This window comes from Anabrus simplex, chromosome 14, assembly GCF_040414725.1.
Source record: "Anabrus simplex isolate iqAnaSimp1 chromosome 14, ASM4041472v1, whole genome shotgun sequence".
Lineage (NCBI taxonomy): Eukaryota > Metazoa > Arthropoda > Insecta > Orthoptera > Tettigoniidae > Anabrus > Anabrus simplex.
Window position 1 is genome coordinate 45,687,603 of NC_090278.1, and position 20,147 is coordinate 45,707,749.

The 20,147-nt window shown below is 38.5% G+C and overlaps 1 protein-coding gene across 1 annotated transcript in view; it reads right to left on the reverse strand.

Annotated features, from left to right (window-relative positions):
* LOC136885399 (uncharacterized) overlaps positions 1-20,147 on the reverse strand; it is a 61,401-nt gene that overhangs the window by 8,072 nt on the left and 33,182 nt on the right. The window contains exon 5 of the mRNA XM_067157911.2: positions 8,729-8,799. Coding sequence (XP_067014012.2) covers positions 8,729-8,799 — 71 coding nt within the window. The remainder of the gene's footprint in view (positions 1-8,728; positions 8,800-20,147) is intronic.

The window sequence follows — 20,147 nt, forward strand, 5'->3', positions numbered from 1 at the left end:
CTGCCCGTTGCATCTCCGATTGTGATTTCCTGTTGCATATGAATACTTTGTTGTGTTGATAATTGGTGGTACTGCCCCGCTAAATATTAATGAAATTTTGTGAGATGTATACCATAATGGGTGCGTACGTAGTGTCCTTTACTGCCCTGCTGACCAACAGTGACATTATATAATTTGTTACAAAATACAGCTGAGGAGATATGTCTTCTTTAATCTGTAATGTTTGGTGTATGTTCAAGTATTAGGCGCTCATTTCGGGATGTGGGCTTTATGTTTAAATTGAGGCGTGTGTTGAGGAAATTTACAAACCCTTTTAACACCTTAGTGCGATTGCATACATCATTACAAGTAGGTGTTGTGTTGTGGTTGGGCTTACATTTGCTTTAGTAAATACGGGTACTACGTACGCTAGCAATATTATCTGTCATAACTTGTCTTGTATAATCTATTCTATTAGTCTGATGGATTTACTATTTGTTAATTATTTCTCCTTGTAACATTTCATGTTTATAATCCTACCGCCCTAAAGTAACTTGACCTGACCTACCAATTGTCTACGGGTCTTTTGGGATGGTTTCTTCCTGCTCCATTGTCTACTTAGTATTAAAATCGTGTGGGTTAGTTCCTACATCATTTATTTATTACTTACCCTATCTCCTTCTGGTATGAAGGGTATCTGCACTGAACATATCCTCAGTCCTGGGGCTGATTTGGGCAGTAATGTGAGCTTCAATCTGACACCATCCATCTATCTCCTCACTGGACGTGCAATTTGAGATACATTTCAAGGTAATCCCAGTGGAGTTGATTGGTATAAACGTGTAATTAACATTTTATTATTGATTGGTATAAATGCATAATTAACATTTTATTATTAGTATATTAAGTCTCTCTTGGTTATCCAAATGTTACCTGATGGAAGTATTGTTAGTGACTAACTTACACATGTGAGCCACTTGCCCAAGTCGCAACAAACCTTACGGCATGCTATCTTATACCCATGGTTTCCCTTCTATTCTTGATAAGATTTTCTTTATTATTGTAATAAATCACCACCAAGATTCTCCCTTGATTTTGCCCTGTATGGTATTAGACTAGAGACCAGTCTAGTGGCTGATTATTATTCAAATTCAGTTTAATTATATAATGAGTTTTTCCTTCCTCTAGACTGAGTTGACAATTTCCTTTTACCCTTCTGTTCCCCCTTTACCTTATAATATTTCCTGATATCTGAAATTTAATAATATTTATATATACATTTTATCAAAAACCTGTTGGTGACTCTCTCTATTTGTGAAGCCCACAAATGTAATGATAGGTGTAAACTATAAAGAGTACAAGGAAAGTTCAAAGCCCAAGTTCAGTATCCAAGTAACAGAGGAGCCACATTCGTCGAATCCAAAACTATCAAATATTAAAATACCTTCATGTGGAGTCACATTCTAACAAGTACCTACGACTTGTACTACAGCTCATCACATTGCTGTTACTGTGGTGTTATAACTCGCTGATACAAGGCAGTTAACTCAAGTGATGTAGACTTGATAAAGACTGTGGATATTATCCCCTGATCACTTGATCGAACATACTACATATCAACTTCTACCTTTCGGATATACAACTGTATGTTAAGTGCAACTTGACCAAGTAAGACTCTTATGATCTACTTATAAATGCTGTGTTAAGAAGGTCCTGGAACCTTAATTATAAATTTGACTTTCATAAATTGTTTTCACATGTTTCATCATGTTTTTCCTCATTTATTACATCCAGCCCATCGTGTGTTTAAAGGGCAGGTGGCTGTAATAATTGTGTAGTGTATTACTTGGTTAGGTAATCTATAATCACCATTTGAAATGTGCTGTGAGTTTTCTCTGTGACGGCTCGCACTACCTCTCTGAACAATGTATTCATTTATTTCAGCATATTGTTTTGTTCGCCCTTCGACTTAATTACTGTATCCTGTTAAATAACCTCTTGCCATATAGCATTAGTTCTTGGGTTTGGCACGGAGTTTATCCACAGAACACAGGCCCCACCTATCGCCTGCTATTGGTATGCTCAAAAATCGCTATGGATGTCACGTGATTTGATTAGCAACCTCTTAATAATAAGAAGAAAAGATAATCAGCTGATAGTGGGGTAACACAGCTGAAAGATGCTCCCTACGGGTGGTCATTTAAAATGCAATTTAAGGGTAGCTCTTAGGAAGTACGTAGACTCAGGTTTGATCAAGGAGTATATTATTTTGTCTCCTGGCCACTATTTTGGTGTTTTAGTCGTTTGCTTCTAAGGATGCTTCTTAACTCAATCTATTAAAATGGTGACCTAGGTTTACTGTGGATCAGTGCTAGAGTGTCAGCTTCCAGATTTCAAGATAGTGGGTTCAAACCCAGCACAGGTAGTCAGATTTTTGAAGGGCAGAAAAAAGTCCATTCGACACTCCATGTCATACAATGTCGGCATGTAAAACATCTCACATTTGCTGTTTACCTGACAAAATTAATTAAATCTCAGCCATACACGCCCAAAGAGCTTCAGTTTACTCGGTCTGCCATCTAGTGGGCCTAGAGTAAAACGAAACGTCAAAATTGATGAGCAGACAGCCAGATGGCGTCAAATTGAAATGTCTGCACACGGTAGCTGAGGCCATATGATTATTATTATTACTAATAATATTATTATTATTAGTGTACTGAGACATCGCAGTTGGAGTTATTAAAACTACATTCAACAATTTTACTGTTTCTGAAAAGGGAATATTAGGAGCACTTTCTGAACGAATTTAATTTATGAAGTGACCTTTCACAAGAAGCAATTAATTGCTGGAGCAACCAAACTTAGTAGTAAACTTGAAGTTATGGCCATCTCAGAAAAGGTAGTTTTAGGAACTCAAAAAAAGAAAATTAAAGTCTTTGCAACTCCTCAGTTCAATGTAATCTTGATGTTACGTTACCAATATATGAGTTTTATGAATGAAACATTTGTGAGTGTGAAGAACTAGCAGCCTTATTTTGAAACTCCAATAGTTATTTAGAAAATAAACTGCTTGCTACTCAAAGTGGGCTAATATGCTCGATATTGATCATTAGATTAACTAGATTCAGAGTAGACTTACTAGATTTGAAGCAATTGAAAAAAGTTTGCTGCAGCAGTTGCAATTACCAAGCACCTAGTCAATAAGCTTCAGCATTTTACCATTTAACAGCAAACAATTATAAAAGTGAAATCAAGGTCAAAATTTTGCAGGTCAAGGTTGTCGTATGTCCGGCGCTCCCTTCTCGCTCCGCCAGCCAGCTGCACGCGCGCCTGTGTATCATTCTGCTAGCTTCGACGCGCAGCCCTCAGTGCGCGTGCCTGACCATCGAGTGTACTATAAATAGGAGCTCCCTGCCTACTCACTTGCCCACTTGCCCCGGTGTCCAGCTCCAGAATACACCCTACGTCGAGCACGGAGGCTACTCCTCTTGAAAATGTGCTTCGACCAGGTGGACTGAATTTCTGGCAGTACGAGGTCTCACCTCTGGTCACCGCTCCCTTACCTGTTTCCGCTGCCTATGTTCCGTAATTCTTCTACAAGCCATTTTCATTCCCTAACTTATGCAAGCTCCCTTAGTTTCGCTAGGTGGAATTTCTTCAATCAATTGAACTTGCTTTTTAGGAATTCAGGCACTTCAACAAACAAGGACTCTCATAGACATTTATGTTAGTGTGCCAGATAGTTCTCGACTATCAACGTGTCAATTCACAAAGACTATCTTTTCAAGATAGAGGTGTATATAAAAACTGTAAACCTGTACATATTGTATAAAGACAGACTTTTCTCAAGATTCAATATTCCTTTTTGCTTCAAAATAAATTTCAGTTATTTGTGTAAATATCATAAAGTGAAGCAATAAAAGTTGTGTTTTGTAAACTTCAACCTTGGTTACAACAAAGGTCATCACCTTCGACCATAGGGGATTTTGTTGTCATAAAATATCTACTGAGTACAGTTGGTTCATCAAGAATAACAAGAAGAGAATCTGGAACAGTGTTAGTTAAAGAAATAACTACACTAGTAACCTCCTTTACCAAAGAAGATTTAAAGAAAAATGTCAGGGGAATAAATTAAATTATAAGTTAGTTCCATTGAGGTAAAATTGACACTTTCTAGTACACAGATTTATGAGTAAAATGAAAGGAAATGAATTAGGATTAAACTGTCTCACGTGGCAAATACACAACCTCACTGTCAGCAGCCCCGAACATGGTTTATCCATGGTTCCTGTGAAGACTGGCCATTATTGTTATCATTTTGATATTTACATGCCAGATAGCAGCATTTTGCACGGAAGAAGAACAGCACAGTTTTAACTCACGTTATACTCCATTGAAACTGCTGACTATCCGTATTTATCGATATTTTTACAGTTTAAAACATGTGCTCAGTGGAGTTGGTGGCAAATATGCAAGCATTTTTCTCTGTTTTTGTTGACGATACTGATTATATAGTGAAATTACGCAGGATCATAGGCATTATATTCAGTTTACTTGCTACTTCATTATTTAAATGTTTTCTTAGATTATGTGCATACAGTTAGTGAAGTGTTAGATACAGTCAGATATAGCTCATTAAGTTCAGGCCAAGTTATTTATCGCACGTAACATGGCAAAGAGAGGCGACTAAAGAATTATCAACACAAAATGAGACAGGGTAAATGTAGGAATTGGTTTAATAATGAATAAGAAATTAGGGCAGAGGGTAAGCTACTATGACCACCTTAGTGAAAGGATTATTGTTGTCAAGATAGACACCAAGCCAATGCCCACCACAATAGTGCAGGTCTATATGTCTACAAGTTCAGCAGATGATGAGGAAATAGAAGTAGAAGATTTAATACAATATGTAAAAGGTGACGAGAATCTAATGCTGATGGGACACCAAGGAAGAGAAGGTAATACAGTAAGAGAATTCGGATTGAGACAAAGGATGCTAATACTTGATCCAAACACCACAAACGCCGGCTGTATACATGGACGAGACCTGGAGACACTGAAAGGTATCAAGTAGACTTGATTATGATTAGGCAAAGATTCAGAAACTAGGTGCTGGATTGCAAAACTTTCCCAGGAGCAGACGTGGACTCTGATCACAACCTGTTGGTCATGAAATGCAGTCGAAAAAATTTAAGAAGGGAAGGAATCCAGTGAGATGGGATCTAGACAAGTTGAATAAAAAGAGTGTGAAGGATTGTTTCAAGGAACATGTTGCACAAGAATTAAATGGAAAGGCTGAAGAAACACAGGAGAAGAAAAATGGACAGTCATGAAGAATGAGGTCTGTAGGGTTGCTGAAGAGATGTTAGGAAGATTGGATCTATCAACTAAGAATCAGTGGCAATGGTAAAAGTTCTTTGGTATCTTCTCAGTTAAAAATGGCGGTCACCTGGTTAGGGCAGCTTGCCTCACGTTATATATCATATCTTGGAAAGATGTTTAATCTGCGCTGCCTTGGGGATCTGTCTTTGTGCACAACCTAGTGTAGTAGCGATGTGATAAGGTTTGATTTACCAGTCAAACAATCAACACAGCGAATATTTTTTCCACAACCTAAAGTTTAACGCTTGTGCTTATTGTTCAATATTTTTCATCTAAGTTTCCTTATACAGCTGATGATGACCGCTAAGTGATCGAAACATGTTCTGTGAGTGATAATGTGTATTTAATTTTGCCCAATGCAAAAAATAAAGTATCGATTAGGTGGTTCTTTAATAATTCTTGTTGATTATACTCATCGATACGGACATGAAGTGGACTACTTGCAAAGTAAACTTGCGACGCATTGAAAAATCTTGTGAAGTCTTTAATTGGACAAAAATTTGATTCTGTAGAACAGCTCCAGCAGCCCCAGAAAAGTTTGCATTAATCTGACAGAAACTGTACATTGCTGTGCTATCTCAAACACAAAGATATAAAAAATTCAGATGAATCACATATCCAAGGCAAATTATTTATGTCAAAACTTCTGCTACATGATTCACGTCATATGAAAGTGAAGTGTTTGTACCAACATGACAATCTTGCATTTCACTACGATATGAACTATTTTGAATGTAACAAACACACGGCTTGGACAAATGACATTGAATTCAATTACCCTCTTCGGCATTGGAAAATAAGTAAATAACACATGACAGCACTACTATTATTGCTCCTTTACTCCAGCCATATCGCATCAACTTCACTTTTCAAATAGATCTTAATAGCCATTACAGATCCTGCTCCTTCCACATAACAATTCATCCAATCCTGCTGCTTTTCCCACATTCATTCTTTTCACAGCATTTTGCACTACCTCCATTGCAATTTCACTCTTGGGTTCTATACCACTTTGCACATTCACATACAAACACTCTTCCACCTTTTCTTCACTTACTACTTTCACACAGCCTCTTTTCATTTTCTGCTACTTATGTTTCATTCCTATTCAGTAATTACCTCACATTCTTAATTTTCACTGCTTACTTCACCCTCTCATTCCACCATGGGGTCTCTTTCAGTCTTTCTATGATTCTGTCACAAGCACTCTGTGCACAGCTCACAAATACCTTATCGAATATGTCCCATTCTTCTTCCACACTCTTCACCTCAGTTCTGGGTATGTGTTGTTTTGTTTCACTTCTTTTAATTTCCGTAATTTGACTTTTTTTCACTTTTTTTCAGTACTTTTCCTACTTTCTCTTTTGCTACCAATACCACAACTTGTGGTCTCCACCAAAGGCCACTTCTAACTAACTACTGTATGTGATTCCTTATTTCCACCAAGATGTAATTAATTATTGTCTCTTTCCTTCTGTTTCAACATCCATATCCATATTCTTCTTTGTGAATACATATTGTCCACACTTAAATAATTCTCACATAAAAATCTACCAACTTCTCTCGCTCTTCACTCCTCTTAACATATCATAAGGGTCCAATGACTTCTTCCATCTCATGTCTACTGCATTCAACCATTGCATTAAAGTCTACCTTCACAGTCACTTCTTCATCAAGAGTCTCCTGAAACTTGTCTGGGGTGCATGCTCTGCCTGTAACTCTATCTTGATTATTCCATCACTTATGCAGTCCAATTTATCAGTTATTATCCCCTCTCCAGTTTTTGCCTTACGTTTTTCCTCTCCTCTTGACATCACTCAATCCCATCCTCGCCATATACTTCTTCTCCAATCAGTGACGTGAGGTTGTTAACTGATCCCTTCATAACATTCTCACAGTTCCTCCAACAAAAGAACTGCACATCGCTTCGGGAGAATGCCCCCTAGCATTATCCGAGTCTGATTTTACAGTGCTATTTTCATATGAGGCTCTTATTACGATGGCGTCGCCACTCCCAAAGGTATTTCAAAGCTGCCAACAATACGTGATCAGGCTGCTCTTAATATGAAGTACCGGTACATTTTACAGCCGCTCCTAATCTGGAGTCAGACGCTTCTCAATGGGTTCCAGTGTCATTTCCTACAATGAGCCCGTTACTACCCAACCTAACAAAACGCATCCACCCAAAGCCATTGGTCATCTTACAGGATCCAGTTATTTACCACTACCTGACACTCAGCGATGTGACGCTGGCCATTCATTCTACTGATTACTGTAAAACGATAAGGGCCAGACCAATACATTGTAAAATCAAATGAAGTCAAACCATTAGATCTAGCTTACAATCTGTGAACAGGGCTTCCTCTGTCTGTTATATTGTTTATAAAAAATGTTGAATTATTCTCAGAAAACATACAATTATTTGAAAGAGACAGTTGCATCAGATGATGAAAATATGATGCAAAATGATGGACTGGAAGTGAAACAACAAATAAATCTTTATGGTTTACTACAGCTACATATTAATTTCCTATAGAAATGGATTGATCTACCTCAGTTACTTTTACACATATTTCTTCAACAAAACTGTATCCAGAAAAACATTTAGCCTATTCTTAAAGTTCCTCAACATTTCATCCAAATAGTTTGTTAAGAAATTAAAGATGAAATATAACCTGATAAAAGAAAAAGCAAGGATTAAATAGATAAAAGTAGCAGTTCACAGAGATAAACACCTACCACAGTGAACAGATAGTAATAGTTATCTATGGTATGGCATGCCGTCTGATTGCCTGCTTGTCAATTTAAATGTTCCATTTTCTCTACTCCCGCTTGGTGGCAGATAAAACTATACAACTCTTTGGCATCAATGGCTGAGTTTTAATTAATTATGTTGCATAAACACCAAAGATCATTTACATGCTGAGAAAGTACACATTAAGTTCCCAATGGACATTTCTCAACCGCTGCCTGCCTGCGTCAGCATTGAACCTGCAGTGTTGGGATCTGGAGGCCAACACTAAATAATAATAATGCTATTTGCTTTATGTCCCACTAACTACTTTTACGGTCTTCGGAGACGCCGAGGTGCCAGAATTTAGTCCCGCAGGAGTTCTTTTACGTGCCAGTAAATCTACCGACACGAGGCTGTCGTATTTGAGCATCTTCAAATACCACCCGACTGAGCCAGGATCGAACCTGCGAAGTTGGGGTTAGAAGGCCAGCGCCTTAACCGTCTGAGCCACTCAGCCCGGCGAGGCCAACATTACCACTTGCCCATGGAGAGAGCTAGTGAATAGGGAAACAACAAATTCCGTATTTTGCAGGGTTAGGAAAGTAAAATCTAAGTAATTTCAGCTGTACTTACATGTTTTCCTCCTTGACACATGAGACCAGTTGACAGGCCGTATGTTCTTCTTCCTTAACTTCTGCAGAAGGCTGTAAGTAAGAAAGATGGAAAGAAAATGAAGAAGTAAAATGAAAAGGTAACTAGAATAAAAATAAATACATAAATAAAAACACAAGATGGATGAGAAATAAATTTTACACGTGCACAATAAAAATATCATTACATATTCTCCCAATATAAAAATGGAAGTGCCCTGTCATTAAATAAAATGAAAAGAAACCCATAATAGTATAAACATAAGAAGAGGACAGCCCTGTAAGAGAGAGCAAGAGGAAGAGAGAAGGAAATCTCGACAGCGACACACAACGCCATCTCTAGTCTTCTCGTCCCATAACATCTTGTCATCGTGTTCTTATCTTGTATCTTGACTCGTAACATGTTCTTTGCTTTCCCATAGATGATTCATATTATCAAGCACCATTCTCATCCCACAGAGAATGAAAATGTCTCAAACTCTGAGCTGGGAGGATTTGGGAGTAAGGAGTAGAGCTGTCAGCTGAGAGACGGTGTCGAATGACATTAGTGAAAAATAAGCTTGAACAGAATTCTTACAAGTATGAAAGATCATAATATGAAGATAAATTATGAGCTGAAAAGGACAAACTGCGGCACATATTCAATTATAGGAAGAGGAATTAGGCACTGGGATAATTCACCAAGGAAGATGATGATAAACTGAACAGCTTATAGTAACTTTATATGACCATCATAACTGTGGAGTGATGCACGCAGCACTCCTCTCGCCTGCTTTATACAACATGGCAATGAATTTCATCCTAGTAAAATCATCCAAAGGAAAATATCCTTAAAGTAAGAATATCAGCTCACTTCTGACCTTACAAAAATAACAAGCATGGGTTTATGCTGGCAATGCAGTCATTGTTGGCAACAGTAAAGAGCCAAGAGCATGCTTCAGTATTCATAAATACAGCTTTTGAATTATTTAATGAAATAGGGCTACAGCCCAATCCTTCAAAATCTGCAGCCATCAACATTGTAAAAGGAAGGATCCATAGTTCATCCAGGATTATAACGACAGTTTCATAATTCGCTGTGAAGATAACAAAGAGAAGATGCATTACCTAGTCTGATAGGGTATTGAATTACTTAACCACTTGACGTACTTTGACGGATCTCTCCGTCCTGGCTCTTGACTGCACTCCGGTACAAAGACGGATCTCTCCGTTCGCGCATAGTGTTTATTTCCGGACCCGCTCCAAGCCGGTTTCCTTTGTGAAAGGATTTGATATTAGTAAGGTAACCTCTTGACAGATGGAATCACTGTTTTATTCCATCGATGTATTCGATAAACACGTCTGTGCAGTTATTCTGCGGAAAGAATAACCAGTATCTTAGCAACCTCATCGTAAGCGAAATCATGGCTGCCTTCACGTTGAGTGACGAAGCGATTATATGGGAATTTTTAGAAGAGAATGACATTGATATAGAAATAAGCGACGAATAATTTAGTGGATATGGAAAGTAGTGAAAGTAGTTTGTGTGATAGAAACTTTAGCACTGGTAGGTGTGAACAAAGTGCTGTTTTGCCGTCAAATATGTCACTGAATTTTAGGCCTACAACTGATGCCACACCAGCGGCTTCCAATCATGTTTTACGCGATAGGGAATTGAACTGGAAGCACGTAAGTAATACTCCAGAGTATCATTCATGCATCGCAACTGGTGAAATAGTGTTTTCCAAAGGCACCTAGGACAATGCCCGAACGAACTACAAGTTGTGAACGAATTTCTAACAGCAGACTTTTCAGGAACATCTAACCAATGAGGTAAATGCTTATGCAAGTAAATGTCTTGTATCGGCTGCCGAGGATATAAATAGGGTAATGTCATCTGGAAAGGAACACTGGCTTCCTGTATCTGTGGATGAAATGAAGGCCAGATTACCTTGAAGTGGTAATGTATGATGGAAAGAAGACGTTCAGACCCAATCTTGTTGTTGACTACAACTGTGGAAAGGGTGGTGTTGATTCCCATGACCAGGGACTCTCATCATTCCCCTTGATGAGGAAGTACGTAAAAGATACAAAAAATATATTTCTACATGCTAGACATGACACTTCTGAATTCCAACATCATTCATCCCCTCCTCGACCCTGAAAAGAAGCAAGTAGGCTTTACCACATTCCGGATCAATTTGGCCGAACAGCAGTTGGCAAGTGTGACCTTGCCTGACTATCCAAAATAAGGCACCCAAGCCCTGGGGATACAAGACTGAGACTTCAAGAGAGGCACTGGGGACACTTTCCGACCAAAATACCCCCAACAACGAAGAAGGTTATCCCATTACGGAGATGCAAAGTATGTGTGACATGGGGTCTGAGGAAGGAATCTTCATTTGAATGCCACCGGTGTAAGGAGGCGATGCACGAATATGACTGTTTTATGATCTACCATATTCATAAAGACTTCACAAAGTTCATCTGACAGTAGTTTGGATATTTCCTCTCATAACGTTGCTGTAAAGCATGCTTTTTCAAAGGCGGTGATAAAATCATGTAAAGTAATGAAAATAAATGGTACACCAAGGCATAAATAAGTTCAGTTAAATGGGATGTGAATGGGTTAAAACAGAAATTCAATCTTCTGTTCAATAGCCCTCTTCTAAAATTTGATCAGAAATTCCTAATTAATAATCTGTTTATCTGGGCCACACTTACTATAATCTATTAGTTTCATGGTCCATATTGATAGTTCAAGTACAAGTATGAAGGATGAGTTCTCCACCTAATCAATACTTTATTTTACATAGTGTCAATAATTTACATAAAAACAGTACCGGTTTTGACCCGTAAATAGGTCATCTTCAGCTGTTAGAAAACTTACTTAATAGCGACTGTACAGAATAAACAATACTAAAATTAAAACTAAACAAGAATGTCATTAAATAAACATACCATGTACTTAATATTAGCTATATACATATGGTACAGTTTTGGGGTTAAGGGTGTTATTTTCACATATTACATATATTGAGGCTGGAATAGGATACAGTTCTTGGAGTTGATCAAGAATCACTGGTATTCAGATGTCAGGTTGTCTGTGCTAAATCCACTATTATGTCCAACGGTTTATGAAATCTTTGAAGTGGATTTTTGCGCCGTAAATGTTCGGGGGTGTCGTGTTCCTTAGAATAAGAGGTTCAGGGACCAGTTCACGGACACACAGCTTATACCCAGTCTATATCACTGCTGAAAAATATGTTAGTGAGTGCCACTATTCTAAAAAATGCTTAAAATATATACATATGGTACAGTTATGGGGTTGAAGGGTTTTACACTGGCCCCATGATTCCACACATTACAAAAGACTAGCTTGTTTTTTTATCAATGATGTAGACTGAGTAAGAGCTATGTACCTGTAAACAGGTTATTCAACCTCTCATTCTAATGAATATGACATCCCCGCATATTTGCGGCCCAACAATGCACCTTGAATAACCGTTGGACATGGTACTGGCATTTAACATTGGATATCTGAGCCTGACACCAGTATGTCAATGATTCTCCATAAACCCTAAGAATTGTATCCAATTTCAACCTCAGCAAACGGAACTTTTGTAACATGTGGAATCATGGGGCCAGTGTAAAACCCTTCAACCCCATAACTGTACCATATGTACTGTATATAGCTAATATTAAGTAATTTTAGAATAGTGGTATCATGTTTATTTAATGACATTCTTGTTTAGTTTTAATTTTAGTATTGTTTATTCTGTACAGTCGCTATTAAGTAAGTTCTCTTAACAGCTGAAGATAACCTATTTACGGGTCGAAACCGGTACCGTTTTTATGTAAATTATTGACACTCTGTAAAATAAAGTATTGATTAGGTGGAGAACTCATCCTTCATACTTGGGCCACACTTATCTACCAGCTACAGAATACTAGCTTGATAAAGATTCCACAGACATGCCTCCAAAATGCCAAAAAATTAGGAACTCTGTTAACGAAATTCTCCATTCTCTTGCTCAGCAGACTGCATATTGTGCTCTCCTAGGAAACTACAAGGGCTAGGTGTCTGTAGAGCTGAATGGAAGCCAGTGGTACAACATCTTAACTTATTCTAAGAAAGTGAGGAAACATATCGATGCCGAGCATAGAAATTGCATTAACTAACTTAGTCTGACCAATGAGAGGAATATACAGTGGTTAACAAAGCAGGAATACGATAAATGGTAAGAACTGACTGTAGTAAGAACAAACCCCATCAAACCACTGAATTGAGACTGTGAATGGTTTGTCGAGATCTGTGTGGACGAAAGCCCTAGAGCTACTGTATAATGTCGCTCCCAGAATAAAGCCAAGATAGAACCTGTTGCAGACATTTCAGTAAGACCGAAACCTTTGTACATCTGCTTGCTTCTTCTCAAAGACTGGAGCTCCATAGAAACACCAGGCATCACAGAATCTGAACGAATATCACAACTGTCCTTTCCCAACAAGGCCTGAAAATTTGTGAAGAAGTTCAGTATATTGCCACTTTGACACTGAAGGTAGCAATAGAGACCACACAGAAAGGATAGCGCTGTGATATTGGATCCAACTATCAGATGTGAAGTGGACTTTAGCCAGACTGAGCTAGGCCATCTATAAGCCAACAATACAATATTTCAAACACTCCTACAGAACTTGTTGGACTGTTAACTGGCACCAGAACAACACCACCACAATTTTGTGTGGATAATCTGTAAAATCTGGAGGTTCCTTGTAGCATTCTCCTAGATCTATGAATATCAGTGATCAAGGGGTTATTTCAAATTATTTGTAACCACATTTACAAACCACTTTAATAACCACTGCTTGTAATTTTTCTGAACACTGTTGATTTGGTGTACTTTGTCATGTTCAGTAATACATGAATTGGAAGGTAATAAATAGAAAATAAAGTGACTGTAATTTTAACACCAACTCTACCCTTATTTTTTTGAGGATTGGCAATATATGATTTTAATTTTTTACCTCCCCAACACACTCATTCTTCGAGGAGTGGTCTTTTTATGGCCCACTCATTCTTTGAGATATGTTTCGATTGCTACCTCACTCATTAAGGAATGGTCACTTTTATATTTGACCTTTTCACCACCCTCATTCTTCGAGGAGTATAAACACATGTTTTTAACTTTTGACCCCTTTCTCACCCATGTTTATCGAGGAATAGTAATATACGTGTTTGCCTAAAATTTCAACTCCCTTAGCACTACTGTTCAGTCGCAAATTCGGAACAAGGAATGAGTTAGCAAACAGCTATAAAAACTAATGCCGAGTGTCAGGCGGCCCTACAAGGGTCAATGGCTTAGAGCAGATGTAGGAGGGAAAGAGTTGCCTCAGTAAACGTGTAGCAGTGGAGCGCTACAAAAGGAATCTGTTCTCCATGTTAGCAGCCTGAACCCTCTCTAAAATGCTTACTGACAGGCTATGTGACAAGCTGGCTACATAAACAAATTGTCATATCCATATGCAACGTCATATCGAGAATCTAGTACCAAGGCTAGGGCATCCCCTATAAGCGACGCACGTCGATCTCGCCTGACCGGCGTGACAGTAGTATGAGCTGTGGGGGTTCTGGATCATGAGTCAGCTTTTTTTCTGCCGAGTCAGCACACAAGGTCATTGAAACCGGCCAAGGTAACTGACCCCATGACGTTATGACCACATGACCGTGACGTCATGACAACGTGCTATTGTTTGTAAATCTCATTTTTGAGGACAAGCAAACATCGCTAACCTCAGTGCTGCCAACCTGACATTGTCTAACCTCATTGTTGCCAATTTATGCATGTAGTGGCGCACAATTTAAAATCTATGTGCTTTTGGCAGATGTTAAAATGACAGAACCTAACCATGTGGATGTGGAATTTGAACAAGTGAACATCACTAACCTCACTGCTGGCATCTTGACAGAGCCTAACTTCACTGCTGCCACCTTAAGCACATGGTGGCACGCATTTTTAAAATCCACGTGTTTTTGACAGCTGTTAAGATGACAGATCGTAACCATGTGGGCGGGGAATTTGAACAACTAAACATCGCTAACCCCACTGCTACCATCTTAACAGGGCCAAACCTCACTTCTGCCACCTTAAGCACATGATGACGCGCAATTTAAAATCCATGTGATTTGAGAGCTGCCATCTTGACAGGCCCTAACCATGTGGGCGCAGATTTTAAACAAGTGAACTTGGCTAACCTCAGTGCTACCATCTTAACATGGCCTATCCTCACTGCTGCCATCTTAAGCACGCAGGGGCATGGAATTTAAATTATCTTGACAGGGACTTAGTCATGCTGCAGAATTTTTGAAAAATTGAACCTTGGAGTTTTTAGCTGCTCTTCTTGACATAGCCCCTTCCTGACAATATTTTGGAGGATTATAGTTTTAAGGCATGCTGCCCTTCTCGACACAGCCCCTTCCTGACACCATTTTGGAGAGAGGACTATAGTTTTAAAGCAAGCTGGCCTTCTCAACATAGTCCCTTGCCGACACCATTTTTGAGACATGATTATAGTTTTAAAGCAAGCTGCCCTTCTCAACATGGTCCCTTCCCGACACTATTTTGGAGAGTGGATTATCGTTTTAAATCAAGCAGCCCTTGTCGACATAGTCCCTTCCTGACACCATTTTGGAGAGAGGATTATAGTTTTAAGGCAAGATGACCATCTCGACATGACACTATCTTAGAGGGGAGTTGGATTAAGGCTAGCTACGCATCTCGACATTCCACTTCGCCAACACCATTTTAGAGGAGGGTCTAACCTTAGCGGATTGTAGTTTTAAGGCTAGCTGCCCTTCTCGACACCATCTTAGAGGGGGTAAGCTCAGAGGATTAAGGCTAGTTGCCCTTCTCAACATGGTCTTTTGCAGACACCTCCTCCTTGTGACATTACGGAGGTCAGCAAAATCCCTCATCCTCCTCACAGTTACAGAGGTCAGTTCATTCCCTTCCTCCTGCTCACAGTTATGGAGGTCAGCTATGTTCCTCCTCCTCCTCAGATGGACTTAGCCGTGTTCCTCTTCCTCCTAACAATTTTACAGACAGATGCCCTCCTGCGCTAGATGGCCCTCCTACCCCCCTTACTATCTACACCATCGCTAAGGCTTTATGTCTCCATCCGACGAGTAACCCCCCTCCTGAACAAGATAATACATGTTGTTACAGAGGACCGGACATGATGTGGCCTCTACTAAGAGCATTAATGTTTTTTTGTGCGTTTAGAACATCGTCTGTTATTATCTTACAGCAAAGATTGGAATAGTCAGCATAAATTCCTATTGTGTTCTAGACAGAAGAAAAACTTACCTTGATAGGAGGAGGGTCAGCAAAGACAAATTAACATGCAGGTAGATAATGAGTGCATGGAATAAAACTACCTCTCTCTTCTTATTATCACGAATAAACATCAACTTTTTTGTGATGCAAAGAGAACATTTAAAATCATGATTCGAACTCTAATCTTCCTCTGTTTAGCATTCGAATAATACATGCATCACATAGATTTTGAATCTTGTTTACTTAGTTTATTGTCAGAATTAAAAAATCTCTAATACATGGAATCTCACTGGATTAATGCAAGAATAAAAATACCTCACTCCTTATTTTGTATGCTGCCTACAGTTAGCATAAAAGAATTACATACATGGAATAGTAATAACAATAATAATAATAATAATAATAATGTTATTTGCTTTACGTCCCACTAACTATTATTTTAAGGTCTTCGGAGACGCTGAGGTGCCGCAATTTAGTCCCGCAGGAGTTCTTTTACGTGCCAGTATATCTACCGACACGAGGCTGACGTATTTGACCACCTTCAAATACCACCGGACTGAGCCAGGATCGAACCTGCCAAGTTGGGGTCAGAAGGCCAGCGCCTCAACCATCTGAGCCACTCAGCCCGGCCATACATGGAATAGAACACTGAAACTCTCTGATGTGTAAGATAACAACAGTCTATAACATATGCACTCCTTTATTAATGATATACGCACACAACACACTCTATCGTAAAAATGAACACACACACAAAAATATGAAATTGATTGTAGGACATGAAAATGCTATGAGGTAGCCCCTTACACATCACATTTTGATTACCTGAGATACTTCTATAAGGCTTTATGTTCCCATCCGACAAACAAATAACTATGAAGAGCGTCCTCTCACTAAGGAGAGGATTTTTTACACACACAGAATGATATATATATAGTTATGTTGAACGGGTTGAACAGCGCTGGCGTTCTTGTTGCAAGAAAAATGGTTCAATCCTGTTTTTAGCTTTGTGAATAGAGGGAGAGAGACTGGAAAAGTATTTATATATTGCCTGTTGGTGTTAACTTACCTTGGTTATAAAATGATTTTAGTTACTACTTATGTCAGGTAGGGGGATATTGCAAAAAATTCTCTAATCTGGCTATAAATCAAACACAGGCACACATAAAAAATCTGTTATGCTGAATAGCTTTTCAGGCGACATGCTTTTAGTCACCTCTCTGAACAGGTTTTTAATAATTAGAACATTGAATCTTTGATTGTAACATTCGAGGTTATGGATTCAAACACTAGAGACATCTAATTGTCTACTGTAATGTTGACATTACCCAATGTAAAACAGGAATATCTATTATGGAATAAAAAATCTCAATCACAGAACCTTGAACAGCATACGATTACAGAACACATTTTAATCATAGATTATATTAAAGAAAATATTCACACACTTACCCTTGAAGAAAACAATAATCACTGCCATCATTTATAGTAGATAGATGTAAGCTCGAAGGATTTACTTCCGTTAACCTAGGTAGGAATTGAACCCAGCCTCATGAACCAGCACATAGTAAATACCAAGCAAATGATAGGACTGTGTCGATTATTACTTTTGCTACTGCAGTTAGTGTGAATATCCACCATTGCTAACCCGCGACGCACTAAAGTACTGAGCCCCTCCTGGCAACTGAACTTGAATATTTTAAGAAAATCACTATACAGAACATTGAACAGCATTTAAAAACATTACTACAATCACAGAAAATATTTTAATCATAGATTACATTGAAGAAAATATTCATACACTTAAAGTGGAGCCTCCAAGAGAAAAGGATTGAATACTGATATTCTTAACAAATGAATAGAGTTCGCTTTCCGTGGTTTCGCATTTTTACACCAGATGAATCGAGCCCCGGAACTTGCAACACATCAGACTACGCAGATTTGTTTCTATAGTAATCATAATTACAATTTTGCTACTGCAGACCCTTACGAACTAGCCCATAGTAAATACCAAGCAAATGCTAGGACTGTATATTACAGCACCCGACAATATTGCTCCATCTTAATAATAATAATGGTATTGGCTTTTCATCCCACTAACTTTTTTAGGGATGCCGAGGTGACAAAAATAGAAAGCAAATGCTCGGACTATATAACACATCCTGCAACAATATTGATCCGTCTTCTCGGTAAAAATGATTAGCGATGTTATGGACCTATCTCTTTTGACTACCGAATTACAAAGCTACTAAGCTAAAATCACAAATCCTTAAACACTTGTTAAAGAAAACACACATTATATACCATCTTCTAACGTAGTGAAGATATGAATGGAAAACTTACACAGTTTCACAGCTTTTCTGTACGTATTTTAATTCTGTACGTTTACTTTCTGTACTTACCTTATCCCTTTCAGATCTGAAAGAAAACTGGAGGTGTGAATTTTAGTTTGTATGTCAAAAACTGACTAAAATGCTCCTCAATACACATATTGATAGTTTATTTTACAAAATAAAAAGCAACATCCGAAAAAAAGTACCCACACAATTGTGCGTGTCAGGACTTAATTCACTCATTACACATACAAAAAAATTCTGGTCAGTACATGTTCAAATGTTCTATTTCATAGTGTGGAATGACTTAAAACAGTTAAAATCCTTGTTCAAACACAAGTATACATTGTTACAGCCTCTCTACTACATCAAGACTTTGTTCTTCTTACCGTCTGCCAACCTCCGCGTTCTACTATTGCCATATTCTCACCATCTGCATGCTCATGCAGCTGTTCACTAACTGTGCTGCTCTACGCCACTGCTGCATCTCTGCTGTGATGTCACGCTCATGTATTCGATGTTCGAGTAACTTCTGGACTCGCCTTTCTACCAACTATATAAGTGTCCTCCTGCCTCTTTTCGTCGGTCAGACATCGAGTGTAATTATTCCTGAGTGGAGAGAGCAGAATATTTCCATTGCGATATTATATTTTCTCATTCTGAAAATGCTGCATTGAAAATCGTTGTACAGACTGGGTGAGCAAATGTTTTAATTTCTTCGTGTTTGGTTTTTCTTTCAAGACTCAAAGACTGAACTATTGATCATTTAATGCCCTTCTAGCTTTGATTCTAACTAAAATCCTTCATTTAACATCAAGAATTTCATTCTTCAGGTTCCGTATTGAATCAAGATTCACAATAGAGAAATCCTTTAGACGGATATCTTTAAAATCTTCAATTTCACATGGTGGACCATATCTGGACAAATGTTAGGAGTGTTGTCACATCATGAACTCTTGCTTGATAGCACACTGGTCACGCTTCACTGTTAACTGAGAGGGTTTAAGCAACCTGGAAAATAAAAAAACTTTCCCTCCTTCCTCTGCCAGTCTCCTCCTTTTTCTCTCCGCTGTATTAACTCCTATATTTTTAACGTGCTCTAATTCTCTATTTTGCATACCATACCCTTTTTTGGGTTTGTTAAATAATTTTAAGTGTGGCCCTTCAAACAGTATTAAGAAATTGTTATTAACACCCTGTTCTTCTTAAGAGTTGTGGTTCACTAAATATAAATTGTGGTTCTGTATCAATCACGAGTCTTGGGTTTTGCAGAGACTCTTTGGTGCTGTTTGTGGAAATCTCTAGTCAAGATCTATTCCGATCGTGTACAAGTTCGGCTTTTGCAGTCCTATTGGCGGTAGCACTTTGCCGAATTTAATTCATCAACTACAGGCCAGTGGTCGAAGCCATCGAGTCTCTTGGATTTTCGCAACTCTAGCTCTCGATGCGCCAGCGCTGGAGCAGTCATCTTCTGTAGAATGTCTAAGTTTTTTTGGCTGGTGCAGCAATTAGCGCTTCTGAGACAGCTGTTCGAAACCCAAGCAAGTCCAAATTATCCTTGGCAGGAATATGAGCCTTTCTCCAATTCTCCCGATATTCCATCCATGCATTTACCAAGGCAAGGTCCAAAAAATGCAGGGATACCTTGAGGGTCTATTTCTTGGTTTTTAACCATGTGCAAGTAGCACTCCATTTGCTGGTCACAAATATCAACACCACCCATACATGGATTGTAGCAATGTACAACAAAGTGACA